The sequence below is a fragment of the Eutrigla gurnardus genome (assembly GCF_963514095.1).
Source record: "Eutrigla gurnardus genome assembly, chromosome: 20".
NCBI classification, from domain to species: domain Eukaryota; kingdom Metazoa; phylum Chordata; class Actinopteri; order Perciformes; family Triglidae; genus Eutrigla; species Eutrigla gurnardus.
Window position 1 is genome coordinate 7746625 of NC_139931.1, and position 21893 is coordinate 7768517.

The 21893-nt window shown below is 46.2% G+C and overlaps 1 protein-coding gene across 2 annotated transcripts; it reads left to right on the forward strand.

The window, feature by feature from the left end:
• Positions 1-485: 485 nt before the first annotated feature.
• Positions 486-21378, forward strand: grid2ipa (glutamate receptor, ionotropic, delta 2 (Grid2) interacting protein, a; the record flags this gene model as incomplete). 2 transcript variants are annotated; one of them, XM_084037297.1, is made up of 23 exons in its annotated part: positions 486-567; positions 1930-2183; positions 2267-2599; positions 2671-2825; positions 10614-10889; positions 11796-11881; positions 12061-12130; positions 12544-12840; positions 13197-13348; positions 13528-13695; positions 13948-14054; positions 14170-14317; positions 15011-15339; positions 15980-18358; positions 18466-18553; positions 18986-19075; positions 19170-19366; positions 19468-19623; positions 19802-19888; positions 19967-20096; positions 20194-20312; positions 20400-20564; positions 21258-21378. In XM_084037297.1, the coding sequence occupies 23 exons, from the start codon at positions 486-488 to the stop codon at positions 21336-21338; spliced, it is 5949 nt and encodes a 1982-aa protein (XP_083893423.1). In that variant the 3' UTR covers positions 21339-21378. The 2 variants fall into 2 exon arrangements, with proteins under 2 accessions (XP_083893423.1, XP_083893424.1); XM_084037298.1 differs by lacking the exons at positions 13528-13695; positions 13948-14054; positions 14170-14317.
• Between the last annotated feature and the right edge of the window lie 515 nt (positions 21379-21893).

Genomic DNA, 21893 nt, shown 5'->3' on the forward strand with positions numbered 1-21893 from the left:
CTGGGTCACTACTCAGCCCTCTGAGAGGGCCCTATCTACACCAGCAACAGAAGAAGGCAGGGAGAGAGAGAGAGGGAGAGGGAGGGAAAGGTATTTATAGAAAAATGGGGCTTCGCAGTACCTTTCCTTGCAAAGAACCGTTTCAGGACCAAGTGTGCGTGTCCCAGTTTTCTGATCGTGGCTCAGCCATAGGGTTTGGACCGAGGCTGAGGCTGGACCGTCTCACCCAGGATGGAGAGTCTGACATTCTCCTCACCAGCCGCCCTCTCCTCAGCTGCAGACTGCTGGGTCTCTTGATTGAGAACAAGGGGGATGTGACCTTTTAGGTGTATTTTGCCTAGCTGGGTCGAAGCTTTTTTGGAGGCAGTGAGCTAAGCTGAGGAGCAGCAAGGTGTCCGAGTGGCACTCTTTGGCTGCATCGACCTCCCGGCCGGGGGGGCGAAGGAACGCTGGCTGGAACGTGCCCTGCCGCAAGCCGGGCGAGGATGAGGCGTTTCCTGAGCAGAAAGGGCCGCTTCTCCCTGCGCCAGAGCAAGTCTGGGACCCGGAGTGCCGCCAAAGATTTCTGTAAGTCTCTCTTTCTGGTAGTTTTTAACGTGAAGTTCCCTGAACTGCTTCATCTGCTGGAGAGAGAGGAAGAGCTGAGCTAAAAACTGACATGGTGTAACTGGGTCGCAGGCTGGAGAGAATTAAGACAGAAGTCTTGACAACTCTGAGTGCTGCTTGCGTTCTGGTTTGGGGGAGAAAAAAAGCCTCACACCTCCATGTCAGTCATTCCCAAATCTATTTTAGATCAATAATCAACTGCAGCTTGATGTTTCCTCTCAGCCAGCTGACACCATGGTCTGCCTCTTTGGATTTGATGTAGGTATGTTTTATTCACTCAGCCACGTCTCACCCTGAATATTTAGCCCTGAGCTCCAGTGAGATCTCATTTGTCTTTTTTTTTTCCATTGAAGCATATCAAACACTTCTACGTGTCTTTGCCACGTCTCGTACAGACTTATTCTCTCACTTGTTTGTTACTTTTTCTTACTTCCCGTCTCTAAATTAGTCTTTCTCCGTCTGTCTCACTTTTCCTCTGATCATTACAAAAAAAGCCGCCGGTGGTTTGATGGATGCATTTGTTTGTGTATCTGCCGTTTCATAATGTATCTTACACGAGGGCTCTGGTAGATTTCCCCTATGTCGAACCTTCTCTTCTGATTTTCATCCTTTTCATCATTTTTTGCCATTTTGTTGCACAAAGAGAATTGATTCAAATCTCAATGTATCATCAAATGACTAACATTCAGGTAGTTTCTGCTTTTAGTTGAGTTTGTCATGTTTACTTTTAATATTTAATAATAATAATGAGACTAAATTGAACAAAAATATCTGTAAGTATGCTGGATTTTCGTTTTGTGACCCAGAATATCACATCACATAAAGTGGGCTGACCTCTCCCTATAATGTCACATGTTTTTGACGTATCTAGATGGCTGTAGATGAGTGCAGATGAAGTCAAGTGAGCCTGCTGGGACACTTTCTGCTGCAGTAGAATGAGGCCAGTGACCAGGGGAAGGCCACCAGTTCATGTGTGCTGGATACCAGCAGCCAGAAATAACCTCCTTCGCTCTGTTCTCTTCTTCTACTGTCATTCTTACAGGAAAAACAAATCCGTCTAATCTAAAAATGCTTTTTTAGACTTCTGTGTCTTTATATTTGTGGCCTCATAACACAGACCCGTGTACCTGCTGCTACAGCTCTATCAATCCAACTAGGTTGACCTCCATTTTCCAGCTCACAACCTGCTCGTCTGTAGGAGCAGCTTGCACCTGCGTGCTAATATGACATACATATCCTTCAAGCCGTAAAAAACACTGCAGCTCCTAATTTTTTTGAAGTCTTAAACCCATTTCCAAGTTCCGTATTCTCTCCGTCCTCCAGACCTTGGCCTCCCAGCCACCAATCAGAACTGGCCTGAGGCGTTTGGCTTCCGCCTCGGTGGCGCTGGGCCCAGCTACATCCTGTCCGTGGTGGAGGGCAGCAGCGCCTACCTGGCTGGCCTGCAGCCCGGGGACCAGGTGGTGGACATCGAGGGCCAGGATGTGACCAACCTCAGCACGCCGGCGCTGGTCGCTCTGGCTCAGACGCTCAAGACGGTGCCACCCAGCATCGGAGTGGTGTCGCGGGTCGAGCAGGTCAGCTGGTGCCCACGTCTTATTCTCAAAACGCACATAACATTCAGGTGACCACCATGCTTTTTTTCCCACCCCTTCCTCAGATCGACATCACCCCTGGCCCGGATGGCCGCTTTGGCTTCACGATCGTCGGCGACTGCCCCCTGATGGTGGAGGACTGCATGCCCAACGGCCCCGCTGGTCGCAACGGCCTCAAGGCCGGGGACTACGTCATGGAGGTCAACGGCATCCCGGTGAAGCATCACGAAACGGCGGCAGCCATGATCAAGGCGGCTCAGGGGCGGCCCCTGCGTCTGGGCGTGCTCAGTATGGCCCGGCGGCCCAAGAGGCTGAGCAGCAGCATGAGGGTTCTATCGCAGAGCGGGGACAGCATCCGGGACAGTCGGGCCCACAAGGCCATGGAGTTCAACAAGAAAGTGGGTTGTGGAAGAAGTGTCATTTTTGTGTGCATTTATGTTTTGTGTATTAATTAGCGTTTCTTTCCCAGGTGGAGGAAGTGCTAGGGGAGGAGCTAGATGTGAAAGAGCAGCTGTTTGAGGTGCTCAAGCAGTACGCTGCCGAGAGGGATGTGGAGAGTCTGGCCGAGGCCCTGCCCGACATCCTGATCACGGAGGAGCATCAGCAGCTGATCGACAGCGTCAGGTATCAGCTGCTATATTGTGTGTGTCTTGTTTAAAGTCTGCGGGGCACAAGCAGTCTTTTAGTCCGTCTCATGCCGAGATCAAAGGCGCCTTGTCAGACGCAGGAGAATATCTTAATACCCCACACACGCACTCAAACAGACTTCTCTGTGAATAAAAATCACATTCCCTGCGAGAAAGTTCTGCTCCGTTGGTGGCGTTACATCTGATGCAGCCAGGACCCATGCATTAATATTTTATTATTTCAGTCTAAACTCTCAAAGGGAAGAGCGTATGTGCTTGTGAATTTTAGAGTTGCGTTTGAGTTGTTGTGAAGTAACGGAGAAGTTTTATTTATAGGGGACACTTCTGTCTTAAACCAGCATTGGGGGTTGTGCATTGTTAAATAAGAACGGGTTATTAATCCACACTGTGCATCTCAATGAATTATTCTCCATATTTTGAAATGCAGAAAAACATCCAAAAAAACGAAATCAATTGTCCATCCATAATTTACTTTATTTAGCAGAGATGGGAAATGAATATTCAACAAGGCGAACTGAAATCCCCATGCATAGTACACTCCAAATTGTTTTCCTCATCATCATTGTTTTTAATAATGCTTGTGCATGAGGGAGTTGTAGTCCACTGCATCTTATAGCTGTAGGATTCACTGCAATGAGGACACACTGAGGGAGCAAAGACTCCTTAATTACTTCATGAAATCAACCGGGCAGGAACTCCCCGTCTCAGCCTTTTAGTGTGGAAATGTGGGAGAGCACATATGAATAACTGACCTGATGACGAGCACCTCCTGCTGCCCTCGGGGCGCTTAAACTGTTCCCTTCCCGCCCTCTCAGGTACAGTACACAAGTGTGCGATTAAAAATTCACCACAGAATATTGCGTTTCCTTCCTCCTCAGCATTGATCGGAAAACACAATACCTCAGCACGCAGTTGCGATCATTTTCTCAGTCCCGCCTCCCTCATCTCTCTCACTTTCTTCCCGTCGGTCCCTTTTCTTTCCCATTCCTCCCTGTCAGCCGTGATGCACTCTTTGATACACGCAGTTTCCTTCTTTTTGTGTGGATCACATCACTGGATGCTCTTTATTCCCTCCTCTGCAAACAGCTCTTATCAGCTGCAGCCAGTTTGCTGCTACTGGTTGAGATATGCACATATACCAAAGTAGAAAAGCATGCAGATGCTTAGAGCGCCTGCACACAGCACTGTTTCTCACACGCAGGCAGTCGTCGCCCTGAAGTTCCATGTGGGAAGAAATTATGAATTGCTGCCTCAGGTGAGTACTGCAATAAATGGTTTGGCGTTGGCAGATTTTGTGGTGGTTAGTGGTCGTCAAGTTTTATTTATGATGTCAGATTGGTCACAAATTAATCTGTAGTGCATTTTAAACCGTTACATAGCAGTTTTGCAATTATTTTTTCTTTTCCGTGACTCATTTGTGGGGAGTGATTCGTTCTCCTTTCCAGTGAAAAAAAAAAAAGAACAAAGCTGTTGTCCAGCCATCTCAGTTTCCTCCATCACAGCTTTGATAGCACATTTCCTTCCTTTCGAAAGCCGCCTGTGAAAATGCTTTGTAATGTTTGTTTCGCACAGGAGTCCCATTAATTATGCATCAGCTGTATCCATAGAGGACTGTTCTTTTTCGCTGTGGCCCCTCACCTTTTAGCCAGTGAGGAAAAGTACAGTAACTCTGTTAGGAGTCTCTTTAGATAAATCTACTTTACACATAATTTCACCCTGGTGTGTTTAGATGAAGTGCGCCGTAACCTTGTGTTTTGATATGCAAAGTTTTTCCTCTTCCTTCCCTCTGCCTGCTGTGGTAATGTGTTGTCATAACGAGCAAAAATATGTCCTTTTACGCCAATTAGGCCATGCAAATCCTACTATGAAAAAGGCAAAAAAAAATCATATATTATTTATATACCTGGTTGGGCATAGTTTACAGCAGAATCTGGGTGAACATGTGTCTGAGGGAGGTTTGGCTTTCAGTCCGTGAGCCTCAGGGTGGTGTTAGTGCTAATGGCTGCTGCTGACGATGAAATGTCTCAGGCACCCGGGGAAGGCGTGTTCTTGGGGAAATGTGTTATTTTTAATTGGCATGTTTCAAGTTGTTTTGCCACGCTAGCACAATGGCTGTTTACTGCAAAGTCAGTCAATGCACCGTGTTGGTGGAGACGGAAATACCTTCACATATATCAGATGCATCGCTGTGACATTTGGTTCAGATATCCCTGACTCCCAAAGGATCCGGTCCCTGATTTCTGCCACCACGACATTTACATTTATAGCTTTGAGTGACATAAAAAACTTTTAGATTGCCATGCGCTTGGGTGCACATATTCATATCACCTCAGCTGGACTTAATGTTTAGCACTAATTATCAAATATTAACATGCTAATCCAATGAAAGACATAGAGTGAGGGCTAACCTGAATATACTGGTTGCCCTGCAGCTAATTATAGTGATCTGTTCAATCTGACCTCCCAGCAGGAATACCAGCTGTTGACTAAGAGATTAAGAAACCAGAGATTGTTAGTCGTGAGCTGGACGCCAGAGTTGTCATCTGGAGGTGTGGAGAATCTGTGTGTCTGCTGCTGAAGCTTCACTGTCCTCCTCCCATTTCTGTCTGCCTGTCTCCCTCTACCTCAATCACTGTCACTTCCTGTGACCGTCACACACATATAAAACTCTCCACCCACACCACCTCGGTCCGACAATTAAAGGTCGCGTACCAGAGGATGTACTTAACGGCTCATGTAGTTGTTTTTTTTTTAATATTGCCTTGTAAATGTTGACCAGCTGTGAGCACGCTGTCTGCCTCGGTCCCCCTCGCCGCTTTGCCTTGCCCTCCCACAGGATGGGATCTATTTATAAACAGCCTACTTCTTTGAATACATTCTCTGTTAGGTTTCTGACACATTTTTCAGTGTTGATTCTTAAACGACTCTGAAACCCAGGGGTTAGCGAGCGCCCCAACACCTGAAAGCGACGCCAACGATTATATATCTGGCGTTAGAGTCAATATTGTAAGTCTTCGTTGTTTTGTTCACACGGTCCTGTGGTGTTATGCTAATTGGATGTAATTATAGTGAGCTGAAGGCCTTTGTCTGATACTCCTATCTGTATATAGACTTCAAAGATGATGAATTAATTAGACCGATGCATCCTCAACCAAGGACGCGGGCAGTGCTTTCTTTTTTTTATGATTATTGTTGTTTTGGGCTGGAAATATCTGCAGACGTTATAGATGTCATGCACATGTGACTGTCAAAGTTATGTGTGTTCTCACACACACACACACACACAGCCATTGTGCTGACCTGCCTATGAAATTCCACTGGGGCTTTCCTCTCTTCTCCACCTCTCTCCTCCTCCTCACTTGCTCCTCTGTTCATCTCATTCTTTCCTTCCTCCTTCCACTGAGGGAAGAGAGAGATTTGTCACTCACTATCCCGCGAAAATGATGGACGACCGAGTGGCGAGCGCTATCCTCTAACTGTGAACCAAGAAGACTCGCCTGCGTTGACCTGGCTTGACCCCGGCTTCTTCTACAGGAAATAAGGGACAAAAGATGGGAAGAAAGAACGAGCGCTGCCCCAAACATGATGCTGGAGCACAGCTGACGATGCTACCTGAGTATGTTTTGGAGGTTTGGAGGGACGTGAACCACAGCCACTCTTCCAGTTTGCTCACTCCCTCACTTCCATTCTCACCTTTTCTTCCTCCGGCTGCTTTCTGAGCCTGCAGCAAACTCCAGGACACCTTCCTTTACCTCATCTTTCTCTTCGTTCCCACTTTTGTCCGGGATAGTTTGTTTTGCCAATCTAGATGGGGACTCGCCGAGACAGAGGAGAGGCTGTTGCGATGCTTAACTGAGCTCAGGCACTTCCTCAAAGCCCTGAAGAGCCATGGGAAGGGATAGGAGCCTTTCCCAACACTTTCGGTATGGCGTTTTCTTTGTTTTGATCTCAGTGGTGCTCGCCATGTGTGCATACTTGTATCTGAAAATGCTGAAGTATTGTTGTGCAGCTGTGCGTTTGTTATCAAGCTTTAATTGATGATTATTTTCCGGCATGTAAAAATATGACACCCTACTGTCCCCTGAATCTGATCCTAGCGCGTGAAACTTTGAGAAAACTGTGAGATTCTAGCAAAACGTTAGAGTTTGACAACTCTTTTTCTTCTTTTTGCTTTCTGTGGGTTTTTTTTAATTCAACTCTGTGTCTGCAGCAGTGCTTTGCGTTTGCAAGTTGGCGCCGCTGTCAAATGAGCTGATCAGAAGCGGGTCTGATAATAATCCTACTTGCGAATGAGTTTTCCGGCTGATTGCAATTGTCATTCATCCCTCTGTGTGCCGTGTCCTTGATCCACCCCTCCTCCAGGCCTAATTATAGGCTCCTCTTGCCCTCCTTATAATTGAGGGCACTGGCAGGCCCACATCCAACTTCAACGGAGGAAAGCTGTGAAGTTTCCGCTCGCTTGTTGGAGCCGGTTTACAAGATTTGACAAGTGGAACTTTCTTTTACTGAGATCTGAACATGTTGAAGAGTTGTTGGAAATGATGATGATGATAACAATCAATAGAGCCAGGCCCTGTGACTGTCATGTATGATAAATGGCCCCTTTCTGTTTAGTTCTCCCTATCTGCCGTTTGTCCGAGCATCCGTGATGTACGAGTTTAGTTTGGAAAAGTTCTGTGGCCTACATCTGCTGTTAGCACATACTAGCTCCCAGTAGTTACATGACCCCGGCCTAGAAAGAGCTCTAGTTCTCCATTTTCTCTCTTTCCTTGACTCTGGTTCGGTCATATTTTACTGCTTGTGTCTTGATCACTATCTCTGCAAATCTTCAGCCACACTTTTGACGCTTTCAACAACTTCGGTGTCTTTCTTTGTTTCTTACTCTGCCTCTATGATCAATCGGTGTACATCCCACACACAAGATTCAGCAAAACTTTTGGATACGCAACAAAACTTTTGGATTTGCATTGCTGCATTTTTAATCACAAATATATTTGACTTTTGATAGCAGAAAGAATATGTGAGTGTGCAGATGCAAAGATCTGGACCCAGGCAGATTCTGTTTGATTGAATAATAAAGACACAAAAGTCATCTTAAAGATTAGATTGTATATCTTCATTAGGGATGGGACGATATAAGATTTTTTTTTATCACGGATCAGGATAAAAAAAAAATACCTACAATAAGTTGACAATAAGTTGATTGTGGTGAATTTATATTATTATCAAATAAGATACAAAAATAAGTGTATTTATCCTTTAATTATAGAAGGGACTTATGATTCATGATCATCTCATTTAAGATGATTTGATTGTTTTCACTAATACCAGTATGTTTAGGTGCCATTTTGGGCATATATTTATAATTATCGGGATAATATTGTGAATCGCAGTTATTTTGGCCAGGATATTTTTTAAATTAAATTTTCATATTGTCCCATGTCAAATAATCATTATGGTAGCATTGAAGTTTGTATGATGGGTTTACGTTTTAGGGGAAAGAAAAGGGGACCCATGATTGATCCCTGTGGAACACCATGTAATCAATTAACTACACATGTAGATTGCCGTTGAAACAATTGAACTGTGAGATAATCCAAGTCACTTTTGCAGTCTTTTTTAATGAAATAGTGGGATTGACAGTTTTAAATGTGGGGGTGAGATTGAGAAACACAACAGAGCACAGATGTTTTAGTTCTGTTCTTGCTGTGTTGAGATACAGGCTGCAGATACTGAGATCAGAAGCTTCCAGATTGTGCTTCTTTAAAAATGGCTTACTGGTCTGTCTATTATTGATGTTGTTCAAAGGCTGTAGTTGCTTATGACACAAGCAGTGTTTCCGCTGGTGGGTTAACTGTCAAGAAACAGTACACATTAATCAGTTGTCGTGCACACACACACACACACACACACACACACACACACACACACACACACACATGCACACAGAGTGAATCAGCAGCATCAATGAATCATCCCATTATGTGACAGCAATGTGTGTTTACCGCTCCACACTTCCAAAATACATCAAAAATAACGCGTGTCACGCTATAATTGGACGCAAAACTCTCACTCATGGGTTGCAAAGCAGAACATCTATGTTGTGATATTAAGACTATTTGTATGATTGAATGCAGCTGATAAAATCCATTATCTTTAGGAATGAAGAGTGCAGGTTGTTAGCTGTTTAGTTAGTTTGTAGTTTAACTTCAGATTCTTTCAGATTCTACGACCTGATTCATGAAAGTTAGCGTGCTTTTGTTACAGCTTGGATATCGTTCCAGGTTTTATTGGATAGCTGTCAATACAGTCATGTTTTTGGGGGATTGTGTGAACTTAAGTGTGTCAGATTGTTGCTCTCCAGAGGGGATGTGTCTGTTGGCCTCGCTCAACTTATATTGGTATGGAGGCCGTTGAGCTCATGCGTTACTCTTTAGTCAAACCCAATACTTTCTGTACATTTTATGAAACTACCAAATCCTCTAATCCGTGCCTCCTAACAATGTCTGTACCTGCAAAAGGAAAACCAGCCTTATTCTCAAAAGAAGCTTTTGAGTTGTGTCGTGTGTCTGGATGCACGTTGTAACTGGTAGAAAAACCAAAGCACATTCTCTCCTCTGCACAGTGGAAGTACCCTGGAGATTCACGACGAAGACAGAGAGATAGAGAGGCTGTTGTTTTGTAGGCGGGATGGGGCGGTGTGCAAAATAGAAAAGGGACAAATGAGGTGTGTGCACATAGGTCTGCTTGTGTATATGCATGCAGAGCCATCAGATAAAAGAAAGTGGAGAAAGTGTCCTATATTTGAAGGAAAAATCACAGACTAAACAATTTTTCACAACACAGTTTATTGGCAATGATTCTTCCATTTCTGGGTCATTGCTGTTGTGAAGTATGTTTTCTTCTCGCAGATAATTGGCCCAATATCAACCTTGTGCAGCAAAAATGGGGTATTAACGGGAGTAGTCTTTTAAAGTGGAACAAAACATCAGCTGTAAATGTCAGCTTTTTGGAAGCAGACAAAAAGTGCTGCTTTCTTTACAATCGTAGCCCGATGTTGAACAATCCCACAATGAGAAATCTGTCACAGACGAGGCAGCGGTACCAAATATTCAGACAGCTTAAATGCAAGCCTTCTTTGACAAGTTAGATGCCGGCGCTGCTTGTGCTTCGTTTCATTGACAGGGCACTTTCTTTTCGTCGACATGACACGCGGCACACAAATCCGTCTGGAGGGAATATGGGGTGCGCCACACTAATATCCAGGAGCATGTGGGTGGGTTTTTTCTTGTAAGAAGGTAACTGCATTGTGGGAGGGGGAAATAACGCTGCGAGGGGGAGAAGAGCATTTTCTCCCAGAGGTGGTTCTGGCTCAGAGCTTCCTCCTTTTTGCATATTAGCAGGGAGCTGTCACTGATACCGAACACTCTTACCTGCGGCTGCTAATGTGACAGGACCACACAAACAAAGCTAATCTCTTCTCTCTTTCATTCTCTCACACAAACACACACACACACATTTATGTTGGACCAATCCCTTCTACCTACCTCGGCCCTCCCATGAGATCATATGCACTGAATTATTTTTGAACCAATTAGGTGGATCCTTGCAGCTGGAATGTAGTCAGACCTCTTGTTTTTGTTGGATACTTTGGACGACGGCTTGTTTTGAGATCTTTATTTGAAATAGTCCTTTTAATGTGATTTTATTGGACGCAAATCTTTTCACTAAATCATTTTGTGTCCGATTCCACAATGTTTGCCAGGATCTTCATTCCCAAGAAGCACCGGGAGCGCTTTGACGAGGTGGTTTCCCAGAGCCTCATGAGCCGGCTCAAAGGGCGGAGCTTCAGTGACCCCAGCCGAAGCCACCTCCGCCGCAGCCGGAGCGAGGATCACCCGGAGCGCCTCCTGGTCTCCACCCGAGCCAGTTCAGTGCCACGCACCCACGCAGAGGAAGGCGTGGTCCCCCCCGCCCGCGGCATGCGCAAGACCACCTCCCTCATAGCTGGGCACTCCAGTGGATCCGCCACCAACTGCAGGTCTGCATTAAGTGTCCTACTGCAGTTTTCTATTTGATAGTATTTTCATCTTTAGTTCCTGTGTGTTTTTTCTTAGCAGGAGTCCCATCATCATCATCATCGTTATCATCATAATCCCATTTTCCCACCAGCTACATAGCGCTGTCATTTTTAGCTTTCAAAGAAAACCCTTTTCCTAAAATATCACCTCTCTCCTTACGTCTGATCCCATTTCTAAGCCCCCTTCATGAGAACCGCTGTGACAGGTCTTCCTCTGTATAAGAGTAGGAGTTAAGTGAAAAAATAGACCCTTATAGACCCATATAGATTAAGCCAATAGGGAACATTAACCTCTTTAGACAGCCGTGCTCTTCTCTAGCTCTCTTCATCTGTGACATTTCTTCCCGTCGTGTCTCGATGAAGTGATGACTGTCTGTTAACAAAATCAGATTCATCCATAATTTATCAGGATGATGAGATGGTGAGGAAATACGCAACATGAGTACAAGCATCTTATCACTACTTCCTTTGACTAGGACTAAAGTGCCCCTACTCTCTTCTGTGGCTCTGGTTTGTGAGGATGTTATGTAGTTCCCCTGGGACACACTGTCCATATTTAAATTGGGTTATTCACGCATTTAAAAAGTACTCTGCTGAATATGGAAATCTGCAGGAGGTCCACAGTCGGGCTCGAGATTAAACTGCATACTTTGTCTCATTAACGAGAACTTTGGGAGCAGATCACAGCTGCGACACTGCAATGAGCTGTACCCTTACTTACAATTTGTATCCATGATGTCATATTATCAAGTCTAACAGGGTTTCTATGGTAATCCACGCATTGTTTAATTGGCCTAAACTGGAAAGCCTGCTTTTCTTTAATTCCTCCGTCCTGCTCTTAATCAAAGCTCACATTTGTGTCTTTAGGACGGTGAGAGTGTGCAAGGGTAACACCAGTTTTGGCTTCACTCTTCGAGGCCATGCTCCAGTGTGGATTGACTCTGTCATCCCCGGTAAGTGGGCTAAGTGCATTATAATAATGTATGTATGTGTAAATGTACTTTTATGCTGCAATAACGTCACATTTAACGTTGTTTTTCTTTTAAGTTTCCGACCGCTACCGATGTTCTGCTCTTGTAATGAGGAAATGATCAAATCAGATGTTACTTTCTACTCATTTTCTGTTCTGCAGGAAGCCCAGCAGACAAGGCGGGTCTGAAACCAGGAGACCGGATCCTCTTTCTCAATGGACTTGACATGAGGTCGAGCTCTCACCTGCGTTCACTTGATATTCTTTGCAAATCTGTGGCCGAGTTCTAAGTTTTCTAATTTAATAGAAGATGATTATGTTCCTCTGATAACAATGTTTTGGTGTTTGTGAAGCACATTCTGTTGTTGGATTGAGTGGAAATCTCATTTCAGATGGAAATGGTAGAAAAACAATAAAGAAGCTCCCCAGAGAATGTTACTGTCTTTATGCTCCAGTATATCATAAGATTCTCTGCAGGGAACAGAAAGCTTCTCATGTTGTTAGTCAGTAACGGGCAAATTAATTTAAATCATAGGATTGAGCTTCTTTCTGCAAAGTTATTAACAAATGCAGTTAAAAGGCTGTTGCAGAGTGTGTGTGTTTGTGTGTGTAAGTGCATGTGTTTCCATGTGTGTCTGCCTGTAGGACCTCCTCCCACGAGAAGGTGGTGTCCATGCTCCAGGGCAGCGGTGCCATGCCCACTCTGGTAGTGGAGGATGGCACGCCCACTTTCTCCCTGTCGGAGCAGGACCTAGCCGGTGCCGGCATTCCCACGGATGGCGCCCGCTCCCCCGCTCTCAGCTCGCTGCAGTGGGTGGCTGAGATTCTGCCGCCCAGCATCCGGGTTCAGGGCCGCACCTTCGGACAGCAGCTGGAGCACCTGCTTACCATCCAGGAGAGGTACACCATCTGCAAGGCTCTGGAGAACTTCTTCCAGCACAGGTGAGCAAGACTGGGACAAGAGAATAGGAGAGAGGGGGTCCAGGAACACAAATGGGCTCCAGTGATGATAACATTTTGGACAAATCAAATTCTATATTATGTTCATAAATGTATGATAGTATTACAAGATAGAGAACAAGATATCCTAATTTTTAGTCCCTGGTGTGGTGCTTATTACTCGATCTACAGCCTACATCTCCCATAATGCAACCAAGTTTGTCACGCAGGCTTTCACAATGTTTAGTTCCTCTGCTCCGCGCATACGAAGGGTGACCGTGCCCACAAGCTCAACTTCTGACCTCTGATTGGGCAGCTAGACGATGTCTGTCACCTTGCCTGTGTTTCCATGGCGACAGGAATGTTGACACTCTGATCGTGGATGTGTTCCCGGTGCTGGATACTCCAGCCAAACAGGTGATCTGGCAGTTTGTCTACCAGCTGCTGACGTATGAGGAGCAGGAGCACTGCCAGAGCAAGATCTCGCGCTTTCTTGGATACAAAGCGCCAGGTGTGTGTGTGCACTTGTGAATTATTTTCATGCATGTGCCTCTGGAGGTCTATATGTGTGAGGTAGACGTGGTCATGGTGAGCTTTAAAAAAAAATCCAATCCAATCAACTGGGGAGCTGCAGCCCTTCATACACCTTTGCCTCTTCCTCTGCATTGCCAATATGTGTGTGTGTTCCAGTCCCACCACCACCACCACCACCTCCCCCTCCTCCTCCCCCGGAGCCCGAGGTTGCCCCTGAGCCCCATCGACGTAGCAGCTCCATGAGGGTGACAGGGACCACGTACAGGAGCAGTGTGAGGGGACGTAGCTCAGATGACCTGGTCATTGGCACACACTTGGGCATGGGTACAGAACTTCATTATCTTCATCATCATCCATAGCAGCAGTAGTAGACGACCACCATTGCTATGTGACATCATCCTGGTTAAATCATAGTTTGTTTTGGTAGAATCTGTTTTGCTTTTGTTTCCAGCTTCTAATTTCTTTGAATAATAGTTATCAAAGTGTCAGCCCAAAGCCTAGCCCACATCCTAAAACCTGATCAAACCTGGCAACCATGTATGGGCCAAAGCTAAATGGGCTACCTGGTTGTCGTAGGCCTCCGTGTAGAGTCGGTGCTGGACTCGGGGATGAGGTTGGCTCCAGGAGAGAGACAGTCAGGAGATGGTACTTCCCTTCCCGAGACTCCCAACAACCTCACCAATGTACGTACCAAAGTCCTCATGAGGGATAGAATAAATATCAGTGTAGGATTCACCATTCACTCCATCATCAAGGCAACTCTTACTCTGGTTTCTTTGTACATCCCCACCATACAAGCTGTCAGCGGTGTACGCTGAGCTGGAGAACATGTATTCGACCAAGAGGTCCAAGTCTTTGAAGAGTCGTCCTCCTCCCGCCCCCGAGAGTTTGCTGGACCTGGAGCCTCCCTCACGCACGGCCTCCCCTACAATACATGCTAACACAGGTAGCTGAAAGCATACATACAGCAGCTGGAATCCTATTTAACTGCCTGTATGAAATGATACCGTGCGTATATATTGTGTGCGTGAGTGTGTTAGTGTTTTTAGTGTAAGAGAGAGGGAGGATAATGAAATGTCTTTAAAAGGACTTCAGTGCAGAACCTTCATATTCAGTCTGCATCAGGCATGTTAAGTGGAAGGAAGCCACTTTAAAATGAGTGTAAAACAGTCCAGAAAAACCCAACTGCATACAGTAAGAGGAGGATATGGTGATGGTGGAGGTGGAACAAGAAAACATACATTTAAAGACCGCCCTTCAATCAAAAATGTGTTTTTCTCTAATGGGAGACATGTTCAGCTAACTTTGTGCTGAACTTTTCTCCAAATGTAGAACTCTTCACATTTTCCATTGTAGGGGGGAAGCATTCTCTTACTTGCACACAAAAAAACAAAATTACATTTACTTTGTGAAATCTAGTTCATTATTGGCACAGGTTGAATGGTGATTTCCTACATATTAACTAGAAGGGAAAGTGTGTCAATATCTTGAGTGGTTTATTGCAGATTTTGTTGGAAAGGAACAATAAATCAAGGACTCAGAGATTGTTATTGATATTTATGTGCTATATTTAAACATCAGTGAACATCCTAAGCTGTCATTATAAAACTGTACACCTTGTGTCTCTTCCTTATCTCAGGTAGCCGTAAAGGCTCAACCCCGACTTCCTGGCCAGATCCTCTCCCCAGCCCCCCTCAATCCCAGTTCTATTCATCAGGGCTGACGAGCCAGACCAGTGGGGAGTCCAACCCCTACATCAGCCTGGACAGCCCCCCTCCGTCACCTCCAGACCCCCCCGACTACCCATCCAGCCCACCCGCCCACCGAAACAATAAACGCCGTTACACCTTTTCCAAGCCGCCGCGTTCCGAAGACACCGATCGCTTTCTGGATGCGCTGAGCGAACAGCTGGGACAAAGGGTGGCCATCATTGATGACTTCCTGACTCCGGAGAACGATTATGAGGAGGTAGAGAAAGTTAACTTTTCATGTGTGCATGCAGAACGTTATTGATTATTTAAGAACTGCTCTGCAAGAGGAATCCTTACAGTAGAAAAGCTAAAGACAGTCTGTTTGTAGAGGCCATTGTGAAGTCCTATAGGGTCATGTGTGAGATACCCATGTTTCCATAGTTTCTGGTGAATAGTGGGTTAATTCTGCATGGTACACTGATTCCCTGCGGTGTGTGAGCTGGGTGTCCAAATGTGAAATAGGACGGAACCCTTGACACACATACAGAACGGGTACAGGACAAACTCTCCTGTAACAAAGTGAAACTTAAGATTTGAAATAAAACTAGGTTTAGAGAACTTCACTTCTGCAAAAAATATATATTGTGTGCCTCAACTGGATGAAAATTATTTTTTGGGCAAAAGACATGTCGCTCACTGCTTTCTATGTGAGAAGTCTTAAAAGAGTGAACCGAATGTATGTTTGTACAAATCTTGCAAAGAAATGTATTCAGGAGATCCTGCCCAGTTTCAACAACTATGTTTTTTAAGTGTTAGCGTTTGGGTTTAAATAAAAACTTCCTGTTGTAGCCAATATACTAAGACAGTTTGACAAGTGTATCAAAAGGCTAATGAAGTGTAATTGGCGTTAATGCCAGGATGTTGTGCAGATGGGCTTCCCAGATGACGAGGATGAGGATAACGAAGAGGACTTGGGGGTGGACGAAGATGAAAATGGAGGATTTGTGGCCCCAGAGCTCAGCAGCCCGAGTGACGTTCAAAGCAGCAGTGGGGAAGAGAACGCCTCCTCCCTCACCTACTCTTCCTCCTCCGACCACATCCCTCCGCCCCCGATGACCCCACCGCCGCCCCCGCCCGTTCAGTTCAATGACCCCCCTCCTCCGCCTCCAGCACCTGCACAGACTCCGACTCAGCACCCGCAACAGCAACTGCTTAGCTACACCCCTGAGCACTCCCCCAGAGCATACGTGCCCGTCCGCCGCAAATCTGGGCCCCCTCCCCCACCTCCACCCCGCAATCATCCACCACCCAAACGGCACTCCTTACATAAAGTGCTGCCCACAAGAGAGGACCTCCAGGTCCATGCTACCATTCAAGAGCTAAAAGCCTTCCAAGAGCAACAGGTCTACCAGGAAAGACAAGCCTACGAAGAGCAACAGCAAGCATACAAGGAGAGGCAGGCGTATGAGGAGCAGAAAGCCTTTGAAGAACAACAACTGTTCCAAGAACAGCAGGCGTACCAGGAACAACAAGCCTATCAGGAGAAGGTGTTCAAGGAGAGGCAGGCGTATGAAGAGCAGAAGGCCTATGAGGAGCAAAAAGCTTTTGAGGAGCAACAATTGTACCAGGAGCAACAAGCCTACCAAGAAAGACAAGCGTATGAACAGCGCCAAGCCTACCAAGAACAAAAAGCTTACGAACAGCGACAAGCCTACAAGGAGCAAAAAGCGCTGGAGGAGCTTCAAGCCTTCCAGGAGCAAAAAGCTTATGAAGAGCGTCAGGCCTACGAGGAGCAACAAGCATACCAAGAGCAGCAGATCTACCAGAGCCACCACTCGATGCCTAACCAGCCAACTCAGCAGAAAGCCCACTCGCCGCTGCCTCCCCAGCAACTCCACCAGTCCTTACCTCCACTCCCCTGTCCAGACTCCACCCACCAGCACGCTAACCATCCTCTGTACATGATGCTTCAAGCACAGCAGCAACAGGCCCACCAGAGTCATCACCACCGACGCCAGTCCCGCTCAGCCCCATCGCCGCACCAGCCGTCGCCGCAGCCAACGGCCCACCCCGGCCAACAAGCTCAATACGACGAGGGCATCTACCAGAGCCGTCAGGGCATGAGGCCCCAGGCCCACCATTCCTCCACGGAGATGCTCCACCAGATGCACCAAGTCCCAGCCCATCATTCCTCCGCCGAGGTGCTCCACGAGTTGCAACAGTCCCAGGCCCACCACTCATCTGCCGAGATGCTCCAGCAGATGCAGCAGGCGCATGCCCACTTCTCATCCTCAGAAATGCTCCATCAGATGCACAAAACCAAGGCCCATCATGCCTCGACGGAGGTCCTGTACCAAGGTCAACAGAATCCGCAGGTGCAGCCCCACCACTCCTCCACCGAACTTCTCCACCAAGCGCACCAGATGCATCGGGGTCAGCCACACCATTCGTCCGCTGAGCTGCTGCATCAGATGCACCACCCGCAGGCCCACCACTCCTCTACAGAGCTGCTCCATCAAGCCCACCAGATGCACCAAGCCAAGCCCCATCACTCCTCCACGGAGCTTCTGCACGAAGCCCAGCAGGAGGCGGCCTCTCTTCCTTTTCAGCTGAACCGGGACAGCCACTCCCATCAGAGCCGTAAAAGTCTCAAAGGACATCATCAGACCCAGGCGTCACCGCAGGGAAGGCACCAAGAACAGCAGATCCACCAAACCCATCACCCGCAGCCCACCAAACCCTCTCCCCAGAGACCCCACTCCATCCAGCAGACCCACCACCACTCCAGCTCACCTCAGATCCATCACATCCACCATATGACCCCGCAGCCCCCACCGCCGAACTACCAACACCAGATCCATGTAATCCACCCTCCCCAGCAGCCCCACAGGCCCCAGCCCCTCCTCTCCACCTTTCAGCCCCTCCAGCCGCACCAGCCCACCCTCTCCTCTTTCCAGCCTCCGCCCCAACACCACCAATCCCAGCACCAAATCCTGCCCTCCCCCCAAGCCACCCGTCCCCAGTCCCAGCCCTCGCATCACCTGCTGCAGTCGCAACACCAGCCCCAAACTCAGTCCCAACATAAGCCGTCCCATGGCCAGAGCCAGCCCCAGTCCCTTCCGCACTCGCTATCTGACCCTACGGAACTCCTGGAGCCCCCTCCGCCTCCACCCTTGCCCCCACCCTGCTCCCCATCACCTTTACCCAGGCTCTCTAGGATGGACTCCAACCACATGAGTGTGAAGAGGTTGCGCTGGGAGCAGGTGGAAAACTCTGAGGGGACCATCTGGGGACAGGTGAGCTTTGCAGGATTTGGCGGAGCTGAGGCCTCTTTAATGTCAATTCCAATACCAAAAATAAATAACCCTGAATTTGTAATTCACATTTTGCATGTCTTTGGTAGTTGGGAGCAAATTCTGACTATGACAAACTGCATGACATGGTGAAGTACCTGGACCTGGAGCTGCACTTTGGGACACAGAAGAGCTCCAGTGAGTACAAGTGGCCGCGTGCATATCTGCAGTGCCTTAAATAGAGGCACTGCTGGAGATCATAAGATAGCATTAAAGAACTCGTGTATTCCAAATCATGAGGAGAATTTTAATCAGAGTGACAACATGCATCATTATTTCTTAGCAGGTCGTTCGTTACCCAAGTTCTCAGATTGCTGCATCCTTGGGGTGTTATTATTTACTCATTACATCTACAGTATTTCACCCCTGAAGAACACCACCACAACAATTACTTCCCCTATCGTTTCTCTTATGTTTGACTGTAATTATTGGCTCTAACTTCATTCTGCACCTCCTTACAATTTGGTGCAAAAAATGTAAGATGTACACAACATCTTTATACCCATTCATCACTTTACTGTCTACTGTTTACCTCCACAACATCTAACTTACATTGATCCCATTTTTAAGTGCCTGCTGCAGAGCTGCTCCCCCTGCCAGAAACCTTCAAGAAGAAAGATGTGATTGAAATTTTGTCCCACAAGAAGGCCTACAATGCCTGTAAGTAGAAAAATGGCAGTGTTAACCCATATTCATGGGCGTCTTTATAATTCAGGATCAGGAATGCAGAATCCCTGTTTATCTTCCCTGTTAGCCATCCTGATTGCCCACCTGAAGCTGTCTCCCGGCGAGCTGCGTCAGGTGCTGATGAACATGGTCACTGATAGGCTGGAGCCGGCCCACATCAAACAGCTGCTGCTGTACGCCCCTGACGCAGAGGAGGTCAAAAAGTATGAAGAGTACAGACAGGACCCCAGCAAACTCAGTGAGCCAGACCAGTTTGTGTTGCAGGTACAATCCTGGCGGGGTGTGGGACGGGCGGGTTACACGTGTCCGTTTGCTGCGTTTGTGCTTGTTATTCATTATTTCTTCTTGCGGGCGTTCTCCATCAGATGTTGTCGGTACCGGAGTACAAGACGCGCCTGCAGAGCCTCCACTTCAAGTGTTCTCTACAGGAGAAGACGGAGGAGCTGAGGGGGTCGTACGAATGTCTGTACAAGGCTTCGATGGAGCTGAAGACGAGCAAGAAACTGGCTAAAATATTAGAGGTACATCAAAAAAAGGTGTTGCATAAGATCTTAATGTTTTGATGATAACATGAAACTCCCAGATACTGACATCAAGTTATCCATGAGTTCATATGTTGCAATTTAAACTGTAAACATCTGTAGATAAATGAGTTGTTTGATAGTGTCGGCTCTTCTTACTACATTCTGTCTTTTTAAGTTTGTGTTGGCGATGGGGAACTACTTGAATAACAGCCAGCCTAAGACCAACAAGACTACAGGCTTCAAGATCAACTTCCTGACAGAAGTACGTCATAATGCACGTCCCATATTTCTCATCATATGATGCCTTTCATAGTTAGTAACTCCACTGTTTCCTCTGCAGCTGAGCACAACTAAAACGGTGGACGGGAAGTCGACATTTCTACACATTCTGGTCAAGTCGTTATGTCACCACTTCCCCGAGGTGTTGGATTTTGCCAAAGATTTAACCATGGTTCCTCTCGCAGTCAAAGGTGGAAACCTTCTCATTTGCGCCATTATAATTTTGAAGCATTTATTCAAGATTCGTTATTGTCGTGTTTTAATTCTCGTCCTGTTTTCTGCCGACAGTCAACCAGAGGACCATCACGTCGGACCTGAACGACCTCCAAACAACCGTCCAGGAAATCCGCTCAGCCTGTCAGAAGATGCCGGCGACTGCCGACGACCGCTTTGCTGTCACCATGAGCGTATCCTTCACTAAATTCACAGTGCTTAAAAGAAAAGGGAGAAATCTGATGGACCTTTTTGTAAACCTTGACCTGAGTATGTGTTAGAACTTCCTGGAAAACAGTCATCCAGCGATCCAGTCTCTGGAGTCTCTGCAGCAGAGGGCCATGGAGGAATTCAGCAAGACTGCCTCTTTCTTCGGAGAAGACGGCAAAGCCACAAACACGGAGGCCTTCTTTGGCATCTTTGCTGAGTTCATGGAGAAATTTGAGGTGAGCAAAAAAGATCCATTCATTGAGTTCATTTCTTCAAATAAAATCTACAGCGTCACAACCCGAACCCGAGCTCCTATTGTCTTAAAAAGTCTTTAAACGGCTCCTAATGCACAACTTATATGATTGCAGAGAAACACCTCTTGTGATTCCCTCATTATGTGTAAGATTTTCTACTCTGCCGATGTTTTGTTTTTTTGGAAAAGGCCCGTGCGGCGTGTTTAGTAATGAGCGTTTCATCAAAGGTGTAGGGAGAAAGTCTGCCAGGCTGAAGTTCTAATAACGAGCCACAAACAGCAGCAGTACACTCTGTTGACACTATGTATGTATTCATTAGAAACAAGTTATTCAAAACATAAGTTTGAATTCAGCAACTCAAATATGAGCACAATGTTCAGATTTATGCAATTCATATTCAGTTTTCACGAGCACGAATAGTTTCTTATGCAATTCCACAGAGCACCAATATCCTCCTTGAAATCTATTATCCATTAGTGTAAATGATTTTAAATCAATTTCAAGATCAGATTCACTCTTATGGAATTTTCAGGAACTCCTTATTATCCAAAGACACAAAACAATACAAAAAAACTAACAAAAAATACACAAGAACAGCATATTTCACAAATACTATTTAAAACATATACATATATATATTAATGTAAGCTTACAAACCCTGTTTCTTCACCACAGAGAGCCCTCAATGACCAGCAAGCTGCAGACAACCAGAAGAGCCCCAGAAGTCCACGACTGGCCTCCCCACTGGCCTGGTAACACACACACATATGGAGACGACACACACACACACACACACACACACACACACACACACACATGGAGACGACACACACGTTCACACACACACACACACACACACACACATCTGAAGACGACACACATGTTCATACACACACACAACACACAAAGCACAATTTGGAGCAAAAAAATGTCATGTGTAAATGTGTAAAATGAAGAAAGATGGGTGATTTAGCTTTATACCAGTGGTGCAGTTTAGACTGACAGACAGGTTTTTTTTTGTTAAAAACTTAAACGACTAAGACATCTACATAGAAAACAACCTTGTTTGGCCTTCGGGTTAACTCTGCTATTTGAACGACAGTCACTCAGTAACATCCTGTAGTTGAGGTTTTCTTTCTCTAAGAGTGTTTGTGCGCTATTACAATTCTACGGTAAGATCTTTGTTAAATATCCATGAATAAGACATAGATTTACAAAAAAAATGGCATCCTGGAATAGATATTTACTATGGATTCACATTCCCATGTTAGTTAACATGTTCTGTGTTTTTGTAAGCCGCCCAGCACACTG